Source organism: Oncorhynchus mykiss, chromosome 25 (genome assembly GCF_057628025.1).
Source record: "Oncorhynchus mykiss isolate SJ-2025 chromosome 25, ASM5762802v1, whole genome shotgun sequence".
In the NCBI taxonomy this organism is placed as follows: Eukaryota; Metazoa; Chordata; class Actinopteri; order Salmoniformes; family Salmonidae; genus Oncorhynchus; species Oncorhynchus mykiss.
This window is the reverse complement of record NC_143046.1, coordinates 56,780,001-56,803,015: the sequence shown is the minus strand read 5'-3', so window position 1 is coordinate 56,803,015 and position 23,015 is coordinate 56,780,001. Positions and strand designations below refer to the sequence as shown.

General features: G+C 49.4%; 1 protein-coding gene across 2 annotated transcripts in view; it reads right to left on the bottom strand.

Annotated features, from left to right (window-relative positions):
* The window catches only part of LOC110505332 (kinesin-like protein KIF26B), a 168,834-nt gene that overhangs the window by 20,657 nt on the left and 125,162 nt on the right, over nt 1–23,015 (bottom strand). Inside the window, exons 6-16 of one of the 2 annotated variants that reach the window (XM_021584512.3) lie at nt 21,266–21,478; nt 21,071–21,164; nt 15,418–15,563; nt 14,930–15,046; nt 13,113–13,296; nt 11,480–11,657; nt 6,367–6,538; nt 5,199–6,067; nt 4,689–4,821; nt 4,249–4,510; nt 1,462–4,095 (exon numbers count right to left, since the gene is read on the bottom strand). In XM_021584512.3, the coding sequence (XP_021440187.3) occupies nt 1,462–4,095; nt 4,249–4,510; nt 4,689–4,821; nt 5,199–6,067; nt 6,367–6,538; nt 11,480–11,657; nt 13,113–13,296; nt 14,930–15,046; nt 15,418–15,563; nt 21,071–21,164; nt 21,266–21,478 (5,002 nt within the window). The remainder of the gene's footprint in view (nt 1–1,461; nt 4,096–4,248; nt 4,511–4,688; nt 4,822–5,198; nt 6,068–6,366; nt 6,539–11,479; nt 11,658–13,112; nt 13,297–14,929; nt 15,047–15,417; nt 15,564–21,070; nt 21,165–21,265; nt 21,479–23,015) is intronic. The other variant, XM_036962480.2, reaches the window with a different exon arrangement.

The following is a 23,015-nucleotide window of genomic DNA, read 5'->3' as shown; positions in this document are numbered from 1 at the left end:
CTCCATCCCACTTCCTCTCTCTCCCTCTCTCTGCTGGAGCAGCCACAGGCCGGGCTGTGTTGGCCCGGGTTCTGCGGTTCCAAGTCAGCCATAGATAAGCCTGATCACTGTTCCCTCTTACTGCCTCTCTGGACGGGAGGGGGGAGAGAAAGAGGGAGAGGTGGAGGGCAAGTGGAGTGTAAGTGGAGAGGGAGAGTAAAGGGAATGGAGGGTAGCTTTGGAGAGGTAGGGGGTGGCAAGGGGGATGAAAAGGGGTCCCAGCATAGAAGGGAGGGGGGGAGGATAAGGGAGAGGAGAGGGAGGAATGGAGAGGGTACAGGGGTTAAAGAGTGCACTGCTTTCTTGAGGCCACCCACAGAACTCCCTGACAATGGCCATCTGTCTGCCCAACAAGACCACTCTCACTACCAACCTCTCGGGGGTGAGGGGAGAGGGAGGGAGGGGGATATGATGAGAGGTGAGGAGAAAGGAGGGGTTGAAACCTGATTTATTTATTTATTTCCAAATTTGTTTTTTTATATATATAAATGGAAGTCTTGTGAGCTACATTTCGCTGCTGCTGCGATTCATATCGAAATGGGGCAGTTTATTAACCAAACATGTTATCTGGAATAGAGGGTTCATTCATCAGTGTTTTTAACCATGCCTGGGCTGGTTCTGGGCAGTGGGGCTGAGGAGCATAGGCTCATCCTGGGAGAAGGTGACAGCCTAATGTGGAGATTCATCATGGCTGACTTTAAGAGAATGACTCTTGAATTCTTTCACTATCACACGCCTCCCTGACTGGCTGGCTGCTTGCTTGCCTGCCTCCCTCCTTGCCTGCCTGGTTGCCTGCCTCCCTCCTTGCCTGCCTGGTTTCCTGCCTGATTGCCTGACTGGTTGCCTGCCTGGTTGCCTGCCTGGTTGCCTGCCTGCCTGGTTGCCTGCCTCCCTCCTTGCCTGCCTCCCTCCTTGCCTGCCTGGTTGCCTGCCTCCCTCCTTGCCTGCCTGGTTGACTGCCTGGTTGCCTGCCTCCCTCCTTGCCTGCCTGGTTTCCTGCCTGGTTGCCTGCCTCCCTCCTTGCCTGCCTGGTTGCCTGCCTGGTTGCCTGCCTCCCTCCTTGCCTGCCTGGTTGACTGCCTGGCTGGTCACCTTACTTACCTGACGGCTTGTTTCATATTCAAAGGTTTTATTCTACTCAGGACAGAGCATGAACTGGAGGTTGAGTATGAGGGATGTAAGCTACGTGACTACGGTTATAGTTAGTTGAACAAAGGTAATTGAACATCTATAGTGCTACCCTTTAAATACATTTCTGTACTGTTTTGTGTAGTGTATAAATGGACCAGGAAAACTAAGCACAAAGGAAGGGAAACCCTGTGAGCAAAATACGTTAAAATAACGTTGAAAGTATGTATTTTGGGTTGAAAAGATGTTGAAAAAATGTATTGTGCTCACTGGGATGCAGCATAAGGGGCAGACCTGTGTTGTTGTTCCTCTTCTTGTTGTTCTTGAGGCTACGGCGGCTGCTGCTGGTGGCTGAGCTATGTTCGCTCAGAGAGTCCTGGGCAGAGGAGGTGCTTCCTGTGGCCTCGCTGTCCCTCAGCATGCTCTCGTAGCCACTGCTGGCCCCGCTGTGGTAGAACAGGGCTGTCTTCCCCATGGCCGGGGGCAGCTCCCCACTCAGAACACTACTGTTGTCACTGGCATGGCCGCTGCTGCAGCGCTGGGGCCGCTTGGGGGCTGTGATCTTACTGTAGGGAGACGGCAGAGTGTGGACCATCACTGGTCTCTCCTCTCCCTGTGCCCCTCCACCACCTGCTCCACCTCCACTTCCTCCGGCACCCCTCTCCTCCCCAGCTTCGGAGCCTCCTCCTCGGTTGTGACTGGTGGATCGAGAGCCTCCGTTGCCCTGAAGCAGCTCGGAGATGCGTCCGTTGGCGGCTCTCAGAGGCAGCTTGGCGGCCAGGCCTCCCCCTCGGCTGCGACTCAGAGACTGGGTGGCCCAGGAGCCAGAGCTGGGTTCCTTGTTTTGTCCCAGGGCCTGGCTGGAGGTCTGACCCTGGGGCTGGGTCTTGCCGTTGGGAGGCAAGCTGGAGCTGCGGTTGACAGACTGGGGAAGAGACTTGGTGGAGAAGCTAAGTGTCTTGGTGCTGGAGGCCGAAAGGCTGCGGGTCTTAGGGCTGGCCATCAGCAGCTTGCTGACCGCTGAGATCTTTGACTGGCTCGACTTGGGCGACTTGGGAGCACTGCCGGGGCTGTTACCGGAACCGTTTCCGTTAGGGGAGGAGGATGACACTGAGCCACAGCGGATGCTACGTCCGGGATGGGGCATATTGCAGTCCCCCCTCCCCCCTCCGGTTGCCCCCTTCCAGCCCAGAGAGCTGAGGCTCTCTCCCCTCTCCAGGGAGAGGCAGTCGTAGTGGGGGCCAAGAGAGCTGTGACCTCCATGGGACCGCCCCAGAGAGTTGGTTCTGTTAGCCAGTTGCTCTAGTTTAGCACTGAACAACCTACTGCTCTCCACATTAGACCCCTTCTGTTTCCCTCCACCAAGTCCATCTAGGTCCTCCGGGGTGCTCCCCAGGAAGGAGAGGCCATGGATGGGTGCGTGCAGGGGGCTGAGGGGGCCTCCTGCCCGGTTCTTCTGGTCCAGACTGGACTTGCGTACTGGTGGCAGCGGTGGGATCCCTTTCTGGCGGGAGAACAGGCCTTGTCTCCCGGATGACCCCCGTCGGTCCAGTGTTGCCCTCGGACTACAGGGGGTGGAGGTGGTGATCCCTAGGCCCCGGTACTCCCCCCCTGCCCCTCCTCCATTAGCGCCGTAGCGGAGTGAGTCTTCGTCCAGGCCGTCGTGGCGGTTGATCCGGTGCCAGCCGCGGGGAAGACTGGCGGTGCGCAGGATGTCGGCAGAGTAGACGGGAGTCATCAGACACTCCCCAGAGCTGACCAGCACCATCTCACAGCCGTCCACCACCCTCTTACAGGAGTCTGGAGAGGAGACGGTCTCACCGCTGCTGGAGCTGCAACGGTCCCCTCCGTAGCCACTGTCCACCCTGCTGGCCCTGTCACCCTGGGGCCAGGCCTGGGTCTTAGCTGGGTCTGTCTTGACTGGTGGCTCCACCACCCTCTTCTCCGGCTTCACCTCACACACCAGCTCCTTAGGCCTCACATCGCCTCCATCTCTCTTCATCCAGGGGTCGTCGAAGCTGAGATCGCTGGACATGGAGGCCAGGACCAGGGCTTGGGCTGGGGCAAGCTTGGCTGGGTCCTTGGACAACAGGTGAGTCTTGGTAGGGGAGGACAGTATAGTGGGCTCCTGTATAACCATGGGTTTGACGGCCACACAGGGGTGGACTGTGATGTTGGTCTTGAAGGAGATGAAGTTGCTGGAGGCCCCCAGGGTCTGGATGTTGGAGACGGTGATGTTGGTCTTACCCATGGAGGGAGACAGTCTCTTCAGCCTCTCTTTAGTCAGGGTGCTCTTCTCCTTCTCCGTTCCTTTCTCATCTCCACACAACACTACGTCGCTGTCAGGAGTCTTCCTTCCTCTAGAACCCAGGGACACCTCATCTTGCTCCTCTGCCCCAGAGAGAGGCACCTGTGGGGGGTCTAGCTCGGCCAGAGCCTCCCCATGTCCATAGGACTGGCCGAAACTGTGCAGGGACTGATCCCCGTCACTCCCAGCACTCAGCTCACTCAGCCATGATGAGATGGACGACCGGCAGCTAGGCAGCGCCGCCATCGCCTCTCCTTCCATGCGAAGCTTCGCCATGCTGACTTCCGCCATGGCGATCACCCCGGCAACTGAGGCGCTTGTCATTGTGACCATTCCGGTGGTCGTAGCAATGACAGTAGTGTTGTTTCCATAGCACTCCAGGTCATCGCTGATGCTGCTGATGATGGAGACAGGGCGGGATCCCGAGGCCAGGGCGGTGACGGAACAGTCGCTGGTGAAGCTAATGATGCTAGTGGGACGACCGCCACTCTCCAGCAGGCCCCGGACATCCAGCCCCTCCTCACACCCCAGGGTGAATACCAGCTCATCTTCCCCCAGAGAGCGAGGGTCTGCTGGGGCTGGGGTAGAGGAGGGGCTGGGGGCTAGAGCAGGAACTGGGGCTGGGGGAGGCAGAGAAAAATGGGAAGGAGAAACAGAGAGGATAGACAATGAAAGGGATATGTGTAAGGAACGTGAAATGAATTTGCTGTACGAAACCAGTATCATACATAAAAAACACTTGTCACAGAAAAAGAATAAAGAGCAAGACTTACTGTCCCTGCGTACATCCAGAGGTATCTGAGGAACATTATCGTCACACAGGGTCTCAGCCGACCCCAGGCTGGCAGACAAGGATTCGGTGCGCTTTAGCACCTGGGGACTCATTCTCATGGGGGAGGTCCTGGACAGGGACTCCAGCTGCAGCAGGGAATCTGTAGAGGACCTCCCACTATCTGCAGCCAGGCTGTCTGCAGTAGACAGACTCTGGCAGGACAGAGGGGGCGTTCCCGGAATCACACCCTTCTGGGTGTAGACCTTGATTATAATCATAATCATATATTGAATTTTTATAGTTCTTTTCAAGGACCCACAGATGCTTCACAACAATACTGGACATTTTCATGGAAATGCATTTTATGAGGTAAAAGTCAACCCAATAACTGTAAAATAGCACAAGCAAAGACCGTAGAGGTGTGAGAAACAGATACTGTACCTTGCAGCGCTGTGAGGGTGAGGAAGGAGGTCTGTAGTCAGAGGTCTTGGTAAGAGAGGCGATGCCCAGCCGAGGAGAACCCAGGGGGCGGGGCTTACCATCACTGCTACTGCCTGCGCTCAGAGACTCACGACTGTCAATCAAATAGAAAGGAAGAGAAATAAAAAAGAAATAGAAGATATTGAAAACAAAAATACCTTCAAGAGAGACATTCAAATTATAAGGCAGTCGATAAAACTATACAAGCTAAAGGAACAATAAGTTGAGCCAAGCCCTCCCCAACCCGGACGAAGCTGGGCCAATTGTGCGTCGCCCCATGAACATCCCGGTGGCTCGAACCCAGAATCTCTGGTGGCACAGCTAGCACTGCGATGGGGTGCCTTAGACCACTGCGCCACCCAGGAGGCCCTAATAAGTTATGTTTTGCGTTATTTTTCATGTGGACCCTAGGCAGAGTAGCTGTTGCTTTGTAACCGCTAATGGGGACCTTAACAAACAAACAGATCTGACCTGTCATGGAGGCTGGCGCTCTTGGCCCTCTGTAGAGGGTTAGTGTTGGTGTGTCCAGCTCCACTGCTTCCCATCACACTGCAGCTGCCGGTCAGGCTCAGACTCTCTATCATGGTCTGGGCCAGTTCTGCCTCTTCCACCACCTCCCTGATCTCCTGGAGCTGCTCGTCATTGGACATCCTCCTGGAGGTCTCTACCTCCACTCCCACCCCTCCCGTAGGCTCCGTCTCAGACCCAGGGGGGACCAGGATGTCAGACTTGGCCCCCCTACTAGCCGGCACCTCCTCAAAGGGGAACTTGGCCACCTCTTCGCTCCCGTCGATACACTCCAGCCGCTCCTGCAGCTCGGCGAAGGTGTTGCACTTGAGACACTCCGCCCCTTCCTCTGGCACAGGGGGCAGGGGTTGGCCCAGGGGTGGGAGGAGAGGGAGTGGGGGCTGGGTTAGGGAGATGAGGGACTGTGTAGGCAGGGCAGAGGGCTGGGTGTGTGTCTGTGTAGGGGCAGGCTGTGGCTGGGGCTGGGAGAGTACTGTCTGTTGCTGTTGTTGTTGTAGAGTTGGTGTAGTCGGCAGGACGCCAGACTCGGCTTTGCTCTTCAGCAGAGCAGGAATGATGGGGACAACCTCTGGCGGACCCTCGTTGTCGGTCAGCTCACGGTCCGAGATAGCACCCCCATTGGGGCCCACATAGATGACGGTGTCGCAGGACTGCTCACTACTGGAGTAGTCATCTGGGTCGCTGGAGAGGTGCAGCAGGGGAAGGTTGGAGTCGGCAGAGCTACGGGAGTGGAATGGTCTCAGGTGGGTGGGGCGACGCATACGACCCTCCTCACACGAACTCTCACCCCCTGACGAACTGGACGTGTATTGCTGAAGAAGAGAAGGAATGTGAAAATGGATGACAGAAACAACACATTTTGAAACAAACCAATTAGAATCTCGGTTTCATTTACTGGCCTGTTATTGTAATGCTGTGTCATCAAGTTCCAGCAATACTGAAAGTGTTGTTTTTTTAAAACTGAAATATCAATCTGAACATTTAGAAGTTGAGCCCCAGAAGAAAGAACTGTGAAATGCATGAGAAGGAGAATTCCTCTATGTCATGGACCCATTATATTGATTGAATGAATGATTGAATGACTGAATGTGTCTAAATTGATAATGCCTACCATACTGACTTTGGTCTTCTTCTTCTTCATACGGAGGAGGCGCGAGGCGATCTGGAGGGTGGAGAGCGTGTCAGAGAAGTTGCTAGGCGACGAGGAGATGTGGGCGATCATGGTGGTCCGACAGTTCATGTTGCCCAGTGACTCTCTCAGTAGCATGGTCAGCTTACTGTCCCTGGAACACATACATACACACATTACATCGCGCACGCACACACAGACTCATGCATGCACACACACACATATACAAACACATACTTTATGTGCACACAGAAACACACATTAATCTGAAGGATAATATCTATCAAACCCTTAAAATCACTGTTCACCTCCCTACCAATCAGCAACGATCTCCAGACATGAGCATTAGCTACGTCGATGGTTAATCTCTCTATGGCTGGAACATGTGGGACAGTAGCTGTAGGATTGTGTGTTTATTTAATGCTCTCCCTCTCCTGTGTTTGTTATAGGGTTAATTGACTGTCTGCCTGTGTTTCTGTGTGTGTGTGTGCGCATGTGGTGTGTGTGCATGGGCATGTGTGTGTGGTAGGTAACTCCTGTGAGCTGTTTGGGACCCTCAGGGCAGAATGGAGTGCAGGCTCCTCTGTGGCTCAATACCTCATGCTGCTGTCCTCCTTTTATAAAAACACAGCCCCCGGCCAGCCCACCCACACACACACACACACACACACACACACACACACACACACACACACACACACACACACACACACACACACACACACACACACACACACACACACACACACACACACACACACACACGCTACCCCATCCTTCTATCGCTTTACTTTGCCTCAACTGTCCTCAATGTTATCCTCTTCTCTTTCCTCCCTCCATTCCTCCCTCTCTCTCGCTCTCTGTCTCTGAGTCATGTCATTAGTAGTAGTTACCAGTGTCTTCGTCACATCAACGTTAGTAATTGCATCTCCCTCGCCTGACATCTCTATCAAGTCCCTTAATTAATCTCATTAAGCAGGGTAGAAATGGGAGAAACGGCTGAAAATGGAGAAGAAAAGGGGGAAAAAAGGTTGAAGCTGCGAGTGTTTAGGTCTAATTAAATGAAGCAGAAGGATCAGTGATTTGTGCAGAAGGGATTTTATATTCACGCACGGTGAGATCCAGTTATTTGCAACTAATGTTCCACACCTTGCAAATGGCCCCAACCTATCATTTTATACGCATGCATGCATGTGTGTGTATTTGTGTTTGTACGCCTCGGTGTGTGTGTAATGTTTACAGTTCTGGCATAAAGTGGTGGGGTGCTTTGCAATGTAAATGCCGAGCTCGTGATTAAATTAGAGAGTGGAGGAGCTGAGCTATCTGCACTGAAGGAAGGAGGCAGAGAGGGAGAGAGAGGAGGGATGGAGGGAGAAGAGCCTGCATGTTCTTGGGAAAAATGTAAATATGCACACGACTGTTTCAAAGCCTCTGTCCCCCTGCTTTCGTTTCACTCCTTTCCTCCTTGTTCTTTTCTCTGCCTCTCGTTCCTTCAAACTCTCTCTCCTCTCCCCTCTCTCTTATTCCCTCTCTCACAGTCCCACTCATTCTCTTCAGGAAGAAAACAAACCCAAAAAAAACTATTCCTAGCGGTCTCAGGTAATAATAATGAAGCAACATTTGTTATTGGGCTTTAAATCAACCCCCCACAGCACCTTTCTCTCTCCCTCTCTGCCACGCCTTCTCTTTCTCTCTCCCCTCTCTCTTTCTCTCTCTCCGTGCCTGTCTCTCTCTCTCCCCATTTCACCCTATCCAAAGCTTCAGCAGGCATTTAGCCACTCTGACCAAGGGCAGCAAATGTCATTCTATACATTATTATTACACATGGTAGTTATGCAGAATTAAGTCCGGGCCGGGCCTACATGAATCATTGTGTGTCCAATGATCTGCATGTTAAAGTGTACTATCTCATTAATATATCTACAATAATTAGCAGGTTTATTCATAGGTTTAAAGTCTACTATTAACATGACATGGGTGTGATATATTGAGTTGGATATGTAGAGATAGATATTGAGCCAGTCACCAGTGGAAGCTGACCCAGGCCCCATCTCCCCCAGTCCCAGTTAGTCACACAAACTTAGGGAGGGTCATTTAGGGTATCCAACCAACGGGACATCAAAAACTGTAGTATCCTATGTTTCACGGAATCGTGGCTGAAATGACGACATGGATTTTCAGCTAGCGGGATACACGCTGCACCGGCAGGATAGAACAGCACGTAAGACGAGAAGGGGGGCGGTCTGTGCATATTTGTAAACAACAGCTGGTGCACGAAATCTAAGGAAGTCTCTAGATTTTATTTTGATAAATTGCAGTATATTTTGATAAATTGCAGGCCACACTACATGCCTAGAGAGGTCTCAGCTATACTTTACGTGGCTGTTAATTTACCACCACAGACTGATGCATGCGCTAAGACCGCACTCAGTCAGCTGTATAAGGAAATAAGCAAACAGGAAACCACTCACCCAGAGGTGGCGCTCCTAGTGGACGGATACTTTAATGCAGGGAAACTTAAATCAGTTCTACCAAATCTCTATCAACATGTTAAATGTGCAACCAGAGGGGAAAAAAATTCTAGATCACCTGTACTCCACACACAGACGCATACAAATCTCTCCCTCGCCCTCCATCCAACCACAACACTATCCTCGTGATTCCTGCTTACAAGCAAAAATTGAAGGAGGAATCACCAGTGACTCGGTCTATAAAAAAATGGTCAGATGAAGCAGATGCTAAACTACAGGACTGTTTTTTTATCACAGACTAGAACATGTCCCGGGATTCTCCCGATGACACCACATCAGTCACTGGCTTTATCAATAAGTGCATTGAGGACGTCGTCCCCACAGTGACTGTACGTACATTCCCCAACCAGAAGCCATGGATTACAGATAACATTCGCACTGAGCTAAAGGGTAGAGCTGCCGCTTTCAAGGTGTGGGACTCTAACCCGGAAGCTTACAAGAAATCCTGCTATGCCCTGTGACGAACCATCAAACAGGCAAAGCATCAATACAGGGCTAAGATTGAATCATACTACACCGGCTCAGACGCTTGTCGGATGTGGCAGGGCTTGCAAACTATTACAGACTACAAAGGGAAGCACAGCCGCGAGCTGACCAGTGACACGAGCCTACCAGACAAGCTAAATCACTTCTATGCTTGCTTTGAGGCAAGCAACACTGAGGCATGCATGAGAGCATCAGCTGTTCCGGACGACTGTGTGATCACACTGTCCGTAGCCGACGTGAGTAAGACCTTTAAACAGGTCAACATTCACAAGGCTGCGGGGCCAGATGGATTACCAGGATGTGTGCTCCGGGCATGTGAAGACCACCATAGTCCCTGTGCCCAAGAACACAAAGGCAACCTGCCTAAATGACTACAGACCCGTGGCACTCACGTCCGTAGCCATGAAGTGCTTTGAAAGGCTGGTAATGTCTCACATCAACACCATTATCCCAGAATGCCTAGACCCACTCCACTTTGCATACCGCCCAAACAGATCCACAGATGATGCTATCTCTATTGCACTCCACACTGTCCTTTCCCACCTGGACAAAAGGAACACCTATGTGAGAATGCTATTCATTGACTACAGCTCAGCATTCAACACCATAGTACCCTCAAAGCTCATCACTAAGCTAAGGACCCTTAGTTCTAAACACCTCCCTCTGCAACTGGATCCTGGGCTTCCTGACGGGCCGCCCCCAGGTTGTGAGGGTAGGTAGCAACACATCTGCCACGCTGATCCTTAAAATTGGAGCTCCCCAGGGGTGCGTGCTCAGTCCCCTCCTGTACTCCCTGGTCACCCACGACTGCATGGCCAGGCACGACTCCAAAACCATCATTAAGTTTGCTGACGACACAACAGTGGTAGGCCTGATCACCGACAACGACGAGACCGCCTATAGGGAGGAGGTCAGAGACCTGGCCGGGTGGTGCCAGAATAACAACCTATCCCTCAACGTAACCAAGACCAAGGAGATGATTGTGGACTACAGGAAAAGGAGCACCGAGCACGTCCCCATTCTCATCGACGGGGCTGTAGTGGAGCAGGTTGAGAGCTTCAAATTCCTCGGTGTCCACATCAACAACAAACTAGAATGGTCCAAACACACCAAGACAGTCGTGAAGAGGGCACGACAAAGCCTATTCCCCCTCAGGAAACTAAAAAGATTTGGCATGGGTCGTGAGATCCTCAAAAGGTTCTACAGCTGCAACATCGAGACACTGGTTGCATCACTGCCTGGTACGGCAATTGCTCGGCCTCCGACCGCAAGGCACTTCAGAGGGTAGTGCGTACGGCCCAGTACATCACTGGGGCAAAGCTGCCTGCCATCCAGGACCTTTACACCAGGCGGTGTCAGAGGAAGGCCCTGAAAATTGTCAAAGACCTGAGCCATAGACTGTTCTCTCTACTACCGCATGGCAAGCGGTGCCAAGTCTAGGACAAAAAGGCTTCTCAACAGTTTTTACCCCCAAGCCATAAGACTCCTGAACAGGTAACCAAATGCTTACCCGGACCATTTGTATTGTGTGGCCCCCCCAACCCCTCTTTTACGCTGCTGCTACTCTCTGTTTATCTTATGTGCATAGTCACTTTAACTATACATTCATGTACATACTACCTAAATTGGCCCGACCAACCAGTTCTCCCACACATTGGCTAACCGGGCTATCTGCATTGTGTCCCGCCACCCGCCAACCCCTCTTTTTATGCTTCTGCTACTCTCTGTTTATCATATATGCACAGTCACTTTAACCATACCTACATGTACATACCACCTCAATAAGCCTGACTAACAGGTGTCTGTATATAGCCTTGTTACTCTTTTTTTCAAATGTCTTTTTACTGTTGTTTTATTTCCTTACTTACCTACACACACACACACACACACACACACACACACTGTTGTATTTGGCGCACTTGACAAATAAACTTTGATTTGATTAGGGAAGGGCAAGAGTAAGAAATAGATAGAATTATGTCATTTTTTGTTGTTGTTGTATCTGAGTAATACTGCAGAGCAATTGAATCCAATCTCCAAGAGGTCCTCACACAGACACACACACAGTGCACACGTACTTGTAGGGGATATGTTTGCTGCCATTGACCAGAGCCAGGATAACGTTCCCCAGGGCAGACAGAGACAGACACAGCCCTGCTGCTGTACTACCACTGCTCTCCCTGCCCTTCTCTCCTCCCAGCACCTTCACACAGCTGCCCAGGTCTATCAGGTGGAGTCTACTGCGACCTCCCGACACTGGAGAGAGGGAGAGAGGAGGGACAGGAGGGAAAGGAGGGACCGAGAGAAAGGGACAGAAAGAGAGAGAGAGGAAGGAAAAAGAGAGGACAGAGAAAAATTGGGGAGACAGAAGGATACATTAATCATTGCATTCCAGAACACACTATCCAACACTTCATCCCCCAGCATTTTTGATCTGCTCATCTCAGAGGAGGTCATGCATGTCAGCCTCAGCACACACACATGCACACACACACGCGGGCATGCCCGCACACGCACACATGCACACGCATGGACGCGTGCACACACACGGCTACATTGGGCAGCAGGTATCCTAGCGGTTAGAGAGTAGGCGGATGGTCGCTAGTTTGAATCCCCGAGCCGACGTTGTGAAAAACCTGCCAATGTAACCCTATTTGCTCCAGGGTCGCTGTTATTCATGGCAGACCCTGGCCGTGACCCTACTCTCTGAGGGCGTCTCGGGGGGAGTTGGGATATGTAAAAAAAAAAACACATTTACAATTCACACATTAGTGTGAAATAGGACAAATATAACAGCCTGCCACCTGGACCCCTCACCAGCTCAGCTGTGTGTTCAGCTACGTGTCCTTCCTTGTCAACACATCACCTGTCGGAAGCGTGTGTACACTGCCTTCCTTGTGTATGCTCTGGAAGTCAGTCATTACGAATACCTCTGTAGGTCCGTTCAGCACATCTGGTTCCCATTTACCTTCTCTGAGCAGTGTATTAGTGTGTGTTTGTGTGTGTGTGCGCATGTCTTTCCATCTGGGGATTAGAGCAGGGTTCCCCAAACTCGGTCCTGGGTCCCGCCCCGGGTGCACGTTTTGGTTTTTGCCCTAGCGCTACACAGCTGATTCAAATCATCAAAGCTTGATGAGGAGTTGGTTATTTGAATCAACTGTGTAGTGCTGGAGCAAAAACCAAAACATGCAGGACCGAGTTTGGGAAATCTGGGATTAGAGTGTATGTCCCTGTATGCATAGCTATATAGGTCTTTGTGGATCAGTCTAAGTGTGTGTGTGTGTGTGTGTCAGTGGAAGCTGCAGAGGGGAGGACAGCTCATAATAATGGCTGGAACAGAAACCATGTGTTTGATGGTTTTGATACCATTCCACCTATTCTGCTACAGCCACTGCCACAGCCATGACTGAATCAGACTGAGGTGTTGTATGATAAGGAGAAATGAGCGATTGCAGATTGTGTGTGCGTGTGTGTGTGCGCGTGTGTGTGTGAAGCTGTCTTTCCTTAAGAGCAGGTAAGATTATACGTCTCCATCACACATAGGGAACAACACCTTCTCCTAGCCTTGTTATCACATATCTGACTACGTTATCACACACACACTATTAATACACACACATGACATCACCCTGTAGAAGTAGCGTGGAGACAGTCTGACTGACAACCTGAGACACGACAGATACAGTGTGTGTGTGTGTGTGTAGTACTCACTCCCTCCCTTGCCAGTCTTCTCCATGCGGTACTGGTAGATGTGCAGTGTGAACAGCATGTGTGAGTTGAGATGCTCCTCCGGGTCGGCGTCATCTCTGCTGCTGTATCGAGCTGCTATGGCTGCATCCAGGAAGAAGGCTGCTTTCTCTGGCGTGGGGGCTCGCAGCTCACTCTGGTTCTGGAGCTGGGGGGAGATTACAGAGTAGGTGAGATAGAAAAAAATATACTAATTCTACAAACCACAGGACAGTCATTTGTCTTTCTGTGTGTTTGTGTGTATGCTTCCTTGTGTGTGTGTGTGTGTCATGCAGTGTGTCTGTGAAGACAGGCAGAGTAGCATTATAACTAAAATGCTGTGGGGTATCATTAAAACATGAGATTAGCTAGGGATTACACTGATACCCTTGTCTCACACACTAATCCTATCAACACACACATACACACACACACACTAAGATGTCAAACTAAATGACCCCAGAAGAGAAAATAACTAAATGATTCTTAGAGGTTTGCGGTTTTTGTGTTCTCTATAGATGTAGATGTACACTCTGTGTGTCTGTGTGTCTGTGTGTGTGTGTGTGTGTGTGTGTGTGTGTGTGTGTGTGTGTGTGTGTGTGTGTGTGTGTGTGTGTGTGTGTGTGTGTGTGTGTGTGTGTGTGTGTGTGTGTATCTGTATCTGCGCTCGCGTGTGTGTACAGTATGTGTGTGTGTGTGTGTCTCTGTATCTGCGCACATGTGTGTAACCTTAAAGAGTGTTAGGTTAAAAACAGCCAGCTAAGATAACAGATCCTAGTGCCTGAGGGTAGACACACAGAGATATATATATATATAATTATATATTACTACAGTGATCTAGGTCTGATATTGCCATCATCATACACGGCCTTAGCCGTAATCCTGTGGGTTTCCTATGAGACACCACAGTGAGACAGACTGTTGAGGAAAACACTGGAGGAAACAGAGCACTCAGTGTCTGGGATGGAAGGCAGGGGCCTTCCTCTGTTACCCTCCTTGTTGTCTTGTGGGTTCATGAGCTACTCTGTTAGTGTTTCTCAATCCTGGTCCTGGGGACCCAAAAGGGTAAACATGATTTTTTTGACCGAGCACTACACACGGGATTGATTAGTGGAGTCAGGTGTGAAGTGATAGGGCAAAACGTATAATGTGCTCCACTTTGGGTCCCCAGGACCAGGATTAAGAAACACTGATGTTTCTGCCTCTGGGACCGTTTATTTTAGATGTAATTTTACCCCCTTTTTCTCCCAAATTTGGTTATAATGATCTCGTCTTATCGCTGCAACTCTCCAACGGGCTCGGGAGAGGCGAAGGTCAAGCCATGCGTCCTCCGAAACATGACCCGCCAAACCACGCTTCTTAACACCCACTCACTTAACCCGGAAGCCAACCGCACTAATGTGTCAGAGGAAACACCGTTCAACTTGACGACCAAAGTCAGCCTGCAGGCGCCCGGGTCGCCACAAGGAGTCACTAGAGCACGATGAGCCAAGTAAAGCCCCCCCGGCCAAACCCTCCACTAACCCGGACGACGCTGGGCCAATTGTGCGCCGCGCTACAGGATTCCCGGTCACTACAGCCTGGGGATCAAACCCAAGGCTGTAGTGATGCTGCACCATTCGGGAGGCCTTGGGTCTGGTGTTTTGCATGGACCCCAGGAAGACTAGTTGTTGCTAAAGTGAAAGCTAATGCTAATGGTGATCAGAATAATTAGACAAGTTAAGTGGACGGCCACAGAGTGTGCAGGGCTTTGTTATCAATCTTTTGATGAGTAGTTGACGTTCTGACGAGCAGCATTTTACCTGCATGCCACAGATGGGGTCCTCGCAGAGGTAAACTCCAGGGGACTGGCTGTCCTGCAAACTGCCTGTCGCCACTTCAGACAGCAAGTCCTTCAGGTTCTCCTCTTTACCCCAAACCTAGAACATAGAGCATAGCACACTTACCATCAGAACCCCACATCTAGAACCCAATCTTTCCCTCACACCTAGAACATATTTAATACACATTCTAGGATCCCGTAATTCTGTAAACAACAGAATTAGGGTTGGTTTCCCAGACCCTGATTAAGGCTCCTCCTGGACTAAAATGCATACTCATGGAGAATCTCCTTTAATCTGCGTCTAGGAAACCGGCTCTTATGCTTCATTTACACAGGCAGCCCGATTCTGATGTTTTCCAAAAATTTGTCTTTTGACCAATCAGATCAGCTCTTTTGACGATAATTGGGCAAAAGATCAGAATTGGGCTGCCTTTGTTAACGCAGCCTTAGAGTGAGGGAGTGACAGACCTCTACGGCTGAGACTCGGACAGAGAAGCGTGCTCCCGTCTTCTCCTTCCTCTCGTTGATGAGCTTGAAGAGCCAGGAGATGGCACAGGGGATGATCCCCAGGGTCTGCATGGACTCGTCACCACCTATCATGGTGTAGGATTTACCTGGAGGACACACACACACACACACAAAACTCCATCAGCAGTGGAGTAAAACAATCATTAACATAATCATCTCTTCCAAAACACCACACACACTCTGTCCTCTTTCCTTTCTCCCATGTCTACAGCCCACCCCTTTGGTCTGATTTCTAAATGAACTCCGTTTGTGTGTATCCCCACTGTGTGTCCAGACCAGCCCCTACGAACCTAGACGCAGGGGGACGACCCCTACTGTTGACGGAAGAGAGTTCAAACACACGGATAAACAAAGCCATATGTCACACATGCACACACACATCCACATGGTGTGTGTGTGTGTGTGTGTGTGTGTGTGTGTGTGTGTGTGTGTGTGTGTGTGTGTGTGTGTGTGTGTGTGTGTGTGTGTGTGTGTGTGTGTGTGTGTGTGTGTGTCTGTGCGTCTGTGTGTGCGTGCATACATCTGTGTGTATTTTTGCAATGTGCCTTTCATTCTGCCTTGTTTTGTGTGCGCGCCAGGTTAAACTGTATGTGTTCTCCATCAGCCTTTTATGTCTCGACTTAATCAGAGTAGAATCCTTTCTCAAACGCCATTGTCATTGCTGCCTGCTAAGTGTTTAACTCCGTCTTCTCTGATGTTTTGTTCATCCATAGAGACATTAAACGTCACAGAGGATTCATTTACAGTAGGTACTCAATGAGATCATTAATAATGTGATTGGACGAGGGCAGCCAATCACAATGCTGGACTGCCTTCTAAAGATGATCTCTAATCATTTCTTATCCGCTACTATAATTCAGTGTCGCAGCGCACCGCTTGATATGGTGTCTGTTGGCTTAGAGACCGTTCATTGACAGAACTTTGGATCTGAATCCGCCTCGTCTCTGTCACACATGACACCAGAAGACCGCCATGATGTTAGATCTTCCAAATTAAATTCACTTTTTAGTAAGCAATAAAGAACAGTGCTTTGTGGCTGTACAACATAGGACAATAAAAACCATTCCATTCAGAGTTACTGTACTGCTCTTGGCTCAAGCTGTCAGACTCATTCCTTTCACACTCCTCTCTCTCTCTCTCTCTCTCTCTTTGTGTGTGTCTGTGCATTCATGTATTTTGTTTGTTGTTTAATTTCATAACGTTGTGACTCATCCTCTCTGGTGCTACAGAAACTTAATCACAAGCTCATTGTGCCATGAGCAGTCAGCAACTGTTCTCAGGCACCTCTCTCTCTCTCTCTCTCTCTCTCTCTCTCTCTCTCTCTCTCTCTCTCTCTCTCTCTCTCTCTCTCTCTCTCTCTCTCTCTCTCTCTCTCTCTCTCTCTCTCTCTCTCTCTCTCTCTCTCTCTCTGTGTGTGAATACTGGCACTCTGACTAAGATAGCAGTGCACAGGCTGGATTGTAGATCACTTTGCCTCTGCTCAAGACTAGCTGGCATTCACACCTTCCATCTGACACAACATGCCAAGTAGCAGATCAACAGGGGAATGGTCTGACCATCCCCCACCATGTCATATTGTCTGACAGTGGAGAGGGATGTAGCCAGGTGGGGTAGTAGTCTGTCAGTGGGATACTGGTAAGGCATCTACCATCATCATAGCTTAGAGTGATTCTTGCTTATAATTGGCCTGAACAACAGAGTACAGAACTGGTAATGCTGACAGGCCAACAAGCATCTTCAGAGAGAGTGGGAGGGGAGAGGGAGAGACGGAGTTAGAGGCAGAAATAGATGAGAGAGAGAAAGAGATCCCACAGTGACAGGATTGTTACATTGATTACAGACATAATAAAGATGGCTGCCATTAAAGGGATGGCCGTACGGCCCAGGGCCAGTAATCCAATCAGAGGACTCGAGGAGGATGAGGTAATGCAAGAGCAAGAGAGCATGGGATTCAATTATCTACAATGTTCCCCTCTCTCCTCTCTCCTCTCTCCCTCCTCCTCTGTTCATAACCCGGCCATCCATTACTCTACCTTCATCTACATGCCCTCAGTCCTTATTGAATCTCATCTGATTTAAATCGGTGGTTTAGGGGGCTGAGGTGGGTTGGGACAGACAGACAGCTAGACAGACAGGGTTTATTACCAGCCTGTGATGTTATATGTATTGATTGGATTTACAGGACAGAATCAAATGGAATGAATGATTCATAAAAAGAGACTGGCCTGTGAGGGTATTTGATCTCTATTAGGGACCAGTGGAGCACAGTTTATTCTATTCCAACATCAAACACACACACAAACGTGAATGCACGTGCACACACACACACACTTACAGATCTCAGAGCCTGGAGCCTCAAACCCACCCTCCTTCTTTCAGTGATCCGTTTTGTGGATGTAAAATAAAAGCTAATGCAATAATCTTCTCCAGGCCTGGTAGGCTAGTGGAGCAGAGAGGGCTCTGTCTTTATTCCTAAAGCGAGGATTCTGGCATTAATTTCCATGACCAGCGAACCAACACGCGTGTCCACTGACATCACACCACAGGCTGATATATGGTGGGGTTGGTAGGGGCAGGGTGGTGTGTGTGTGTAGTTTTGCATGTATGTGTAAATGTGCATGTGTGTGTAAATGTGCATGTGTGTTCACGAATGTGTGTGTGTTGCTAAAGGGAATATTCTGTGTTTAATTACCAGGACCAGTGAGTGTGTCCTCTGACATTCCACCGGAGGCTGATAGATGGCGTAGTCGGCGGGGGGGTGGGACTTTTCCATTCCAGAAGGTTTTACTAGCGATGGCCATACGATGCTATGTGGTCACTTTCCATAGCTGATTGCACTTATTGTGGGGCGGCAGGTAGCCTAGTGGTTAGAGCGTTGGGCCAGTAACTGAAAGGTTGCTAGATCGAATCCCCGAGCTGCCCCTGAACAAGGCAGTTTAACCCGCAGTTTAACCCACAGGACGTCATTGTAAATAAGAATTTGTTCTTAACTGACTTGCCTGGTTTAATAAAGGCTAAATATATATATATTTTTTAAGTCACTCTAGATGAAAGCAGCTGCTAAATAATATACAGTGCCTTCGGAAAGTAGTCAGACCTCTTGACCTATTAAAATGGATTTGTTTTCTCTCCCCCTCATCAAAAGCATGAGCTGGTGCACAGCCAAAGAAAATTATTTAGTGTAGAGGTGCTGACTAATGGTGAATGAACTGTAGGCTATAAAAACAAAGGGGGTCGCACACTTTGTGTATAAACTCCAAGTAATTTATACATAGTGTGTGTGACTCTGTTTTTATACCCCTCATCAATCTATACACAATACCCCATAATGACAAAACAACAACTGGGTTTTATACATTTTTATGAATAAACTGAAATATCACATTTACATAAGTATTCAGACCATTTACTCAGTAATTTGTTGAAGCACCTTTGGCAGTGATTACAGCCTTGACTCTTCTTGGGTATGACGCTACAAGCTTGACACACCTGTATTTGGGGAGTTCCTCCCATTCTTCTCTGCAGAGCCTCTCAAGCTCTGTCAGGTTGGATGTGGAGCGTTGCTGTACAGATATTTTCAGGTCTCTCCAGAGATGTTCAATCAGGTTCAAGTCTGGGCTCTGGCTGGGCCACTCAAGGACATTCAGAGACTTGTCCCGAAGCCACTCCTGTGTTGTCTTGGCTGTGTGCCTAAGGCTGTTGTCGTATTGGAAGGTGAACCTTCGCCACAGTCTGAGGTCCTGAGTGCTCTGGAGCAGGTTTTCATCAAGGATATCTCTGTACTTTGTTAATCTTTGCCTCAATCCTGACTAGTCTCCCAGTTCCTGCTGCTGAAAAATATCCCCACAGCATGATGCTGCCACCACCATGCTTCACCGTAGGGATGGTGCCAAGTTTCCTCCAGACGTGATGCTTGGAATTCAGGCCAAAGAGTTCAATCTTGGTTTCATCAGACCAGAGAATCTTGTTTCTCATGGTCTGAGAGTCTTCAGGTGCCTTTTGGCAAACTCCAAGCGGACTTTGATGTGCCTTTTACTGAGGAGTGGCTTCTGCCAAGCCACTCTACCATAAAGGCCTGATTGGTGGATGGCTGCAGAGATGGTTGTCCTTCTGGAAAGTTCTCCCATCTCCACAGAGGAACTCTAAAGCTCCGTCAGAGTGACCATCAGGTTCTTGGTCACCTCTCTGACCAAGGCCCTTCTCCCCCGATTGCTCAGTATGGGCGGGCGGCCAGCTCCAGAATGATGGAGGCCACTGTGTTCTTGGGGACCTTCAATGCTGCAGACATTTTTTGGTACCTTTCCCCAGATCTGTTCCTCGACACAATCCTGTCTCGGAGCTCTTCAGGCAATTCCTTCAACCTCGTGGCTTGGTTTTTGCTCTGACATGCAGTGGGATCTTATATAGACAGGTATGTGCCTTTCCAAATCATGTCCAATCCATTGAATTTTCCACAGGTCGACTCCAATCAAGTTGTGAAAACATCTCAAGGATGATCGATGGAAACAGGATGAACCTGAGATCAATTTCAAGTCTCATAGCAAAGGGTCTGAATACTTAAGTAAATAAGGTATTTCTGTTTGCCATTTTTTATACATTTGCAAAAATGACCTGTTTTCACTTTGTCATTATGGGATATTGTAGATTGCTGCTGATTTGTATGTATTTTATCCATTTTAGAATGAGGCTGTAATGTAACAAAATCTGGAAAAAGTGAAGAGGTCTGAAAACTTTCCGAATTAACTGTAACGGTTTGTTCATTGTGTGTTATTTTGTCCCAGCTGTTTTTATCCTGTGTGTGTGTGTGTGTGTGTGTGTGTGTCTGGGCTGTAAGAACAGGCTTATGACATGTAGAGAATGTGTCATGGCTAGACTGATTACATGACTGTGAAAGCATGGACGCTGAAGGCACACACAGACAGTAAGACAGACACGTTACAGAGAGTGGATCAGGCAGGGTCCTGACACTCATTACTGTGCCCTTCTGAGGAGGGACCTTAGTGGGATTAAACTGGTGGAGATTCAGCCTCCTGCTCAGACAAGACAAGACCAGGGCTACTGAACTGGAGGAGATTTGAAGTGACATTAGTCTCCTCTCTCTCTCTCTTTCTCTCTCTCTCTTTCTGACCTGTTCACCCTCTTTCTCTCTACCCTTGTCTGTCCCTGCATTCCTCTCCCCCCTCGCTCTCCCTCTCTCATTCTTCTTTCTGTTCCACTCCCTCTTCTTGCCCGGCTGCTCCCATCTCCCTCTCCCCTCTCTCCCATCTCCCTCTCCCCTCTCTCCCATCTCCCTCTCCCCTTTAATGTTCTTCCCTTCCTCCCCATGCAGTCTGTCCTGATAGTAGAGGCTAGCTGAGATGCAGTCATGTTGATCAGAGAGCGTCACACTCAGAAAATCAGCGGTCGATACTTTGAAAATAAAGTGAATGCATTTGCAATGTCAGACTCCGTTTGTCAATGTCTGGCTACATACGGCACAACATTGTGTGTGTGTGTGTGTGTGTGTGTGTGTGTGTGTGTGTGTGTGTGTGTGTGTGTGTGCGCCATACAACAAAGGCTCAGATCAGGTTCATACACACACACACATCCTTACCCAGTTTAGAGTGTCCGAAGCAGAAGACACAGCCATCTGCTCCGTTCACCACCGACTGAATGACCTCAGCTACAGTACCAGCACACACCTCCGCCTAGAGAGAGAGATTGGGATTGGCTAGGGGGTCATTTGGAATTGGCTGGGTGGGGGGGGGTCATTTGGGATTGGCTACCCTGCGCATAATCAGATCCCTACCTGTGATGCATCATGGGGGAAGGCGGCATCGAAGGCAAACATCTTAGGTGGGGCCTGATTGACTCCTCGTTTCTGGAGGGTGTTTCCTTGCATCTGGTTGGCTGATGGATCCATAATGGTCACCTGCTTCTTCCTGGTGTCCACCTTGAGGAAAGAGCTGGACTCTGCTGCGTCCGAGGACATCACGGGACACACACGCACCATCACCTTCACCTGGTGGAGGGACAGAGGACAGGACCAGAGAACTCAGAACAGGGGATCGTAAACTCAACAGAATCAGATTGTAGAACCCAACAATAGAACAGAAGTAGGCCAAGATAAGATCAGGTCAAACCCCTAAAGCCATAGAAAGGCCAGTTGAACCAGGATAAAACCAGTTGAACCGTTGTAAAAACTATTTGTAAACAATTGAACCATAGTAAAAAAAAACAGTAGAACCCCAGTAGAAACGATAAAATCCTATTGTTTCATTCATGGGGGGCTGAAACCCTCTTCTGCGCTAAACTTAACAAAGACAAGCCAGCTATTTAGTTCTTAGAAGACACGCATCAACACCTGCATCACCTCTCCCTCTTTTTCCTGTGTTAGACTTCAAAGCTTTAAGCGGAGCAATCTTATTTTAGCTCTCTCTCTCTTTCACCTCCTCTCTCTCCTCTCCTTCCTCTCCCCCCCCCCCCACACACGCCAACACTCGTTTGTTGTCACACCTCGTTGGCGTTGAGGTTTTTTTATCGAGAGAAAAGCAGCTGACAGATCTCAAACTTTTCCCAGAGCTCCTGCAGGTTCACTTATCTACTTCTTTATTCACAGCTAGGAGGAGCTTTAGAGAGAGGGATGGGGATAAGGGAGAAATAGATAGCGGGAGGATGGAGCAATTCAGGATGGAAGAAGAGAGAGGGGAGGGAGTGAGATGGAGGGGAGAGAGAAAAAAAGGGAGGAGAGGAATGTAGGAAAATAAAAAAAAAGGGAGAGGAGGGAGTAGAGGAGAGGATGCAAATTCAGATCCATGCTGTCATTTCCCCCACCACCGAGACCAAACATGAGTCACCGTCAGAAGACAGGTTCTGCTTTAAGCTTCCGCTAAACGTTGCTCTGGGATTAAAAACGGGACGGCGTTCCCAAACGCTCCCAAACACACTGTGCTTTCAGACAGGACGCTCCAGAATGCTCAGAAAAGACTGAATTACAGCCGGATAGAGGGGAGAGACGTGAGCAGAGATGAAAGCAAACAGAGTAAATAGCAGATAAGTGAATAGAAAAGATTTGAGCCTTGAGGACATGAAGGCATGAGTCTGCGTCGTGTTGTGTAACAGCATTGAGCAGCCAAGGAGAACGGAAACACAAATGAAAGACATTCACCATGAACGCAACGCAGCAGGAATCTGCATGCTAACAAAATAATGTCATTTGAATAACTGAAAACATGGGGCAAATGCAATAACCGTGTGTGTGTGTGTGTGTGTGTGTGTGTGTGTGTAGTGTGTATAGTGTGTGTGTGTGTATAGTGTGACAGATAGAGAGAGAGGGGGACGGAGGGAAAAGTAAGAGAGAGAAAGTGAATGAGGGAGAAGGGAATATGATGGATCCCCCCTCTCCTCTGCAGAGGAGTAAGGTAGAATGGTTTGCTTGTAGAGCCAGCAGCACTGAGCTGACATTCTCCAGATCTCCTCTCAAACGCAGCTCAACATTAAAACACACTGACATTAAAAAGATTCTCTAGGACAAGACGTTTTAACAGCGCTTCTACAGT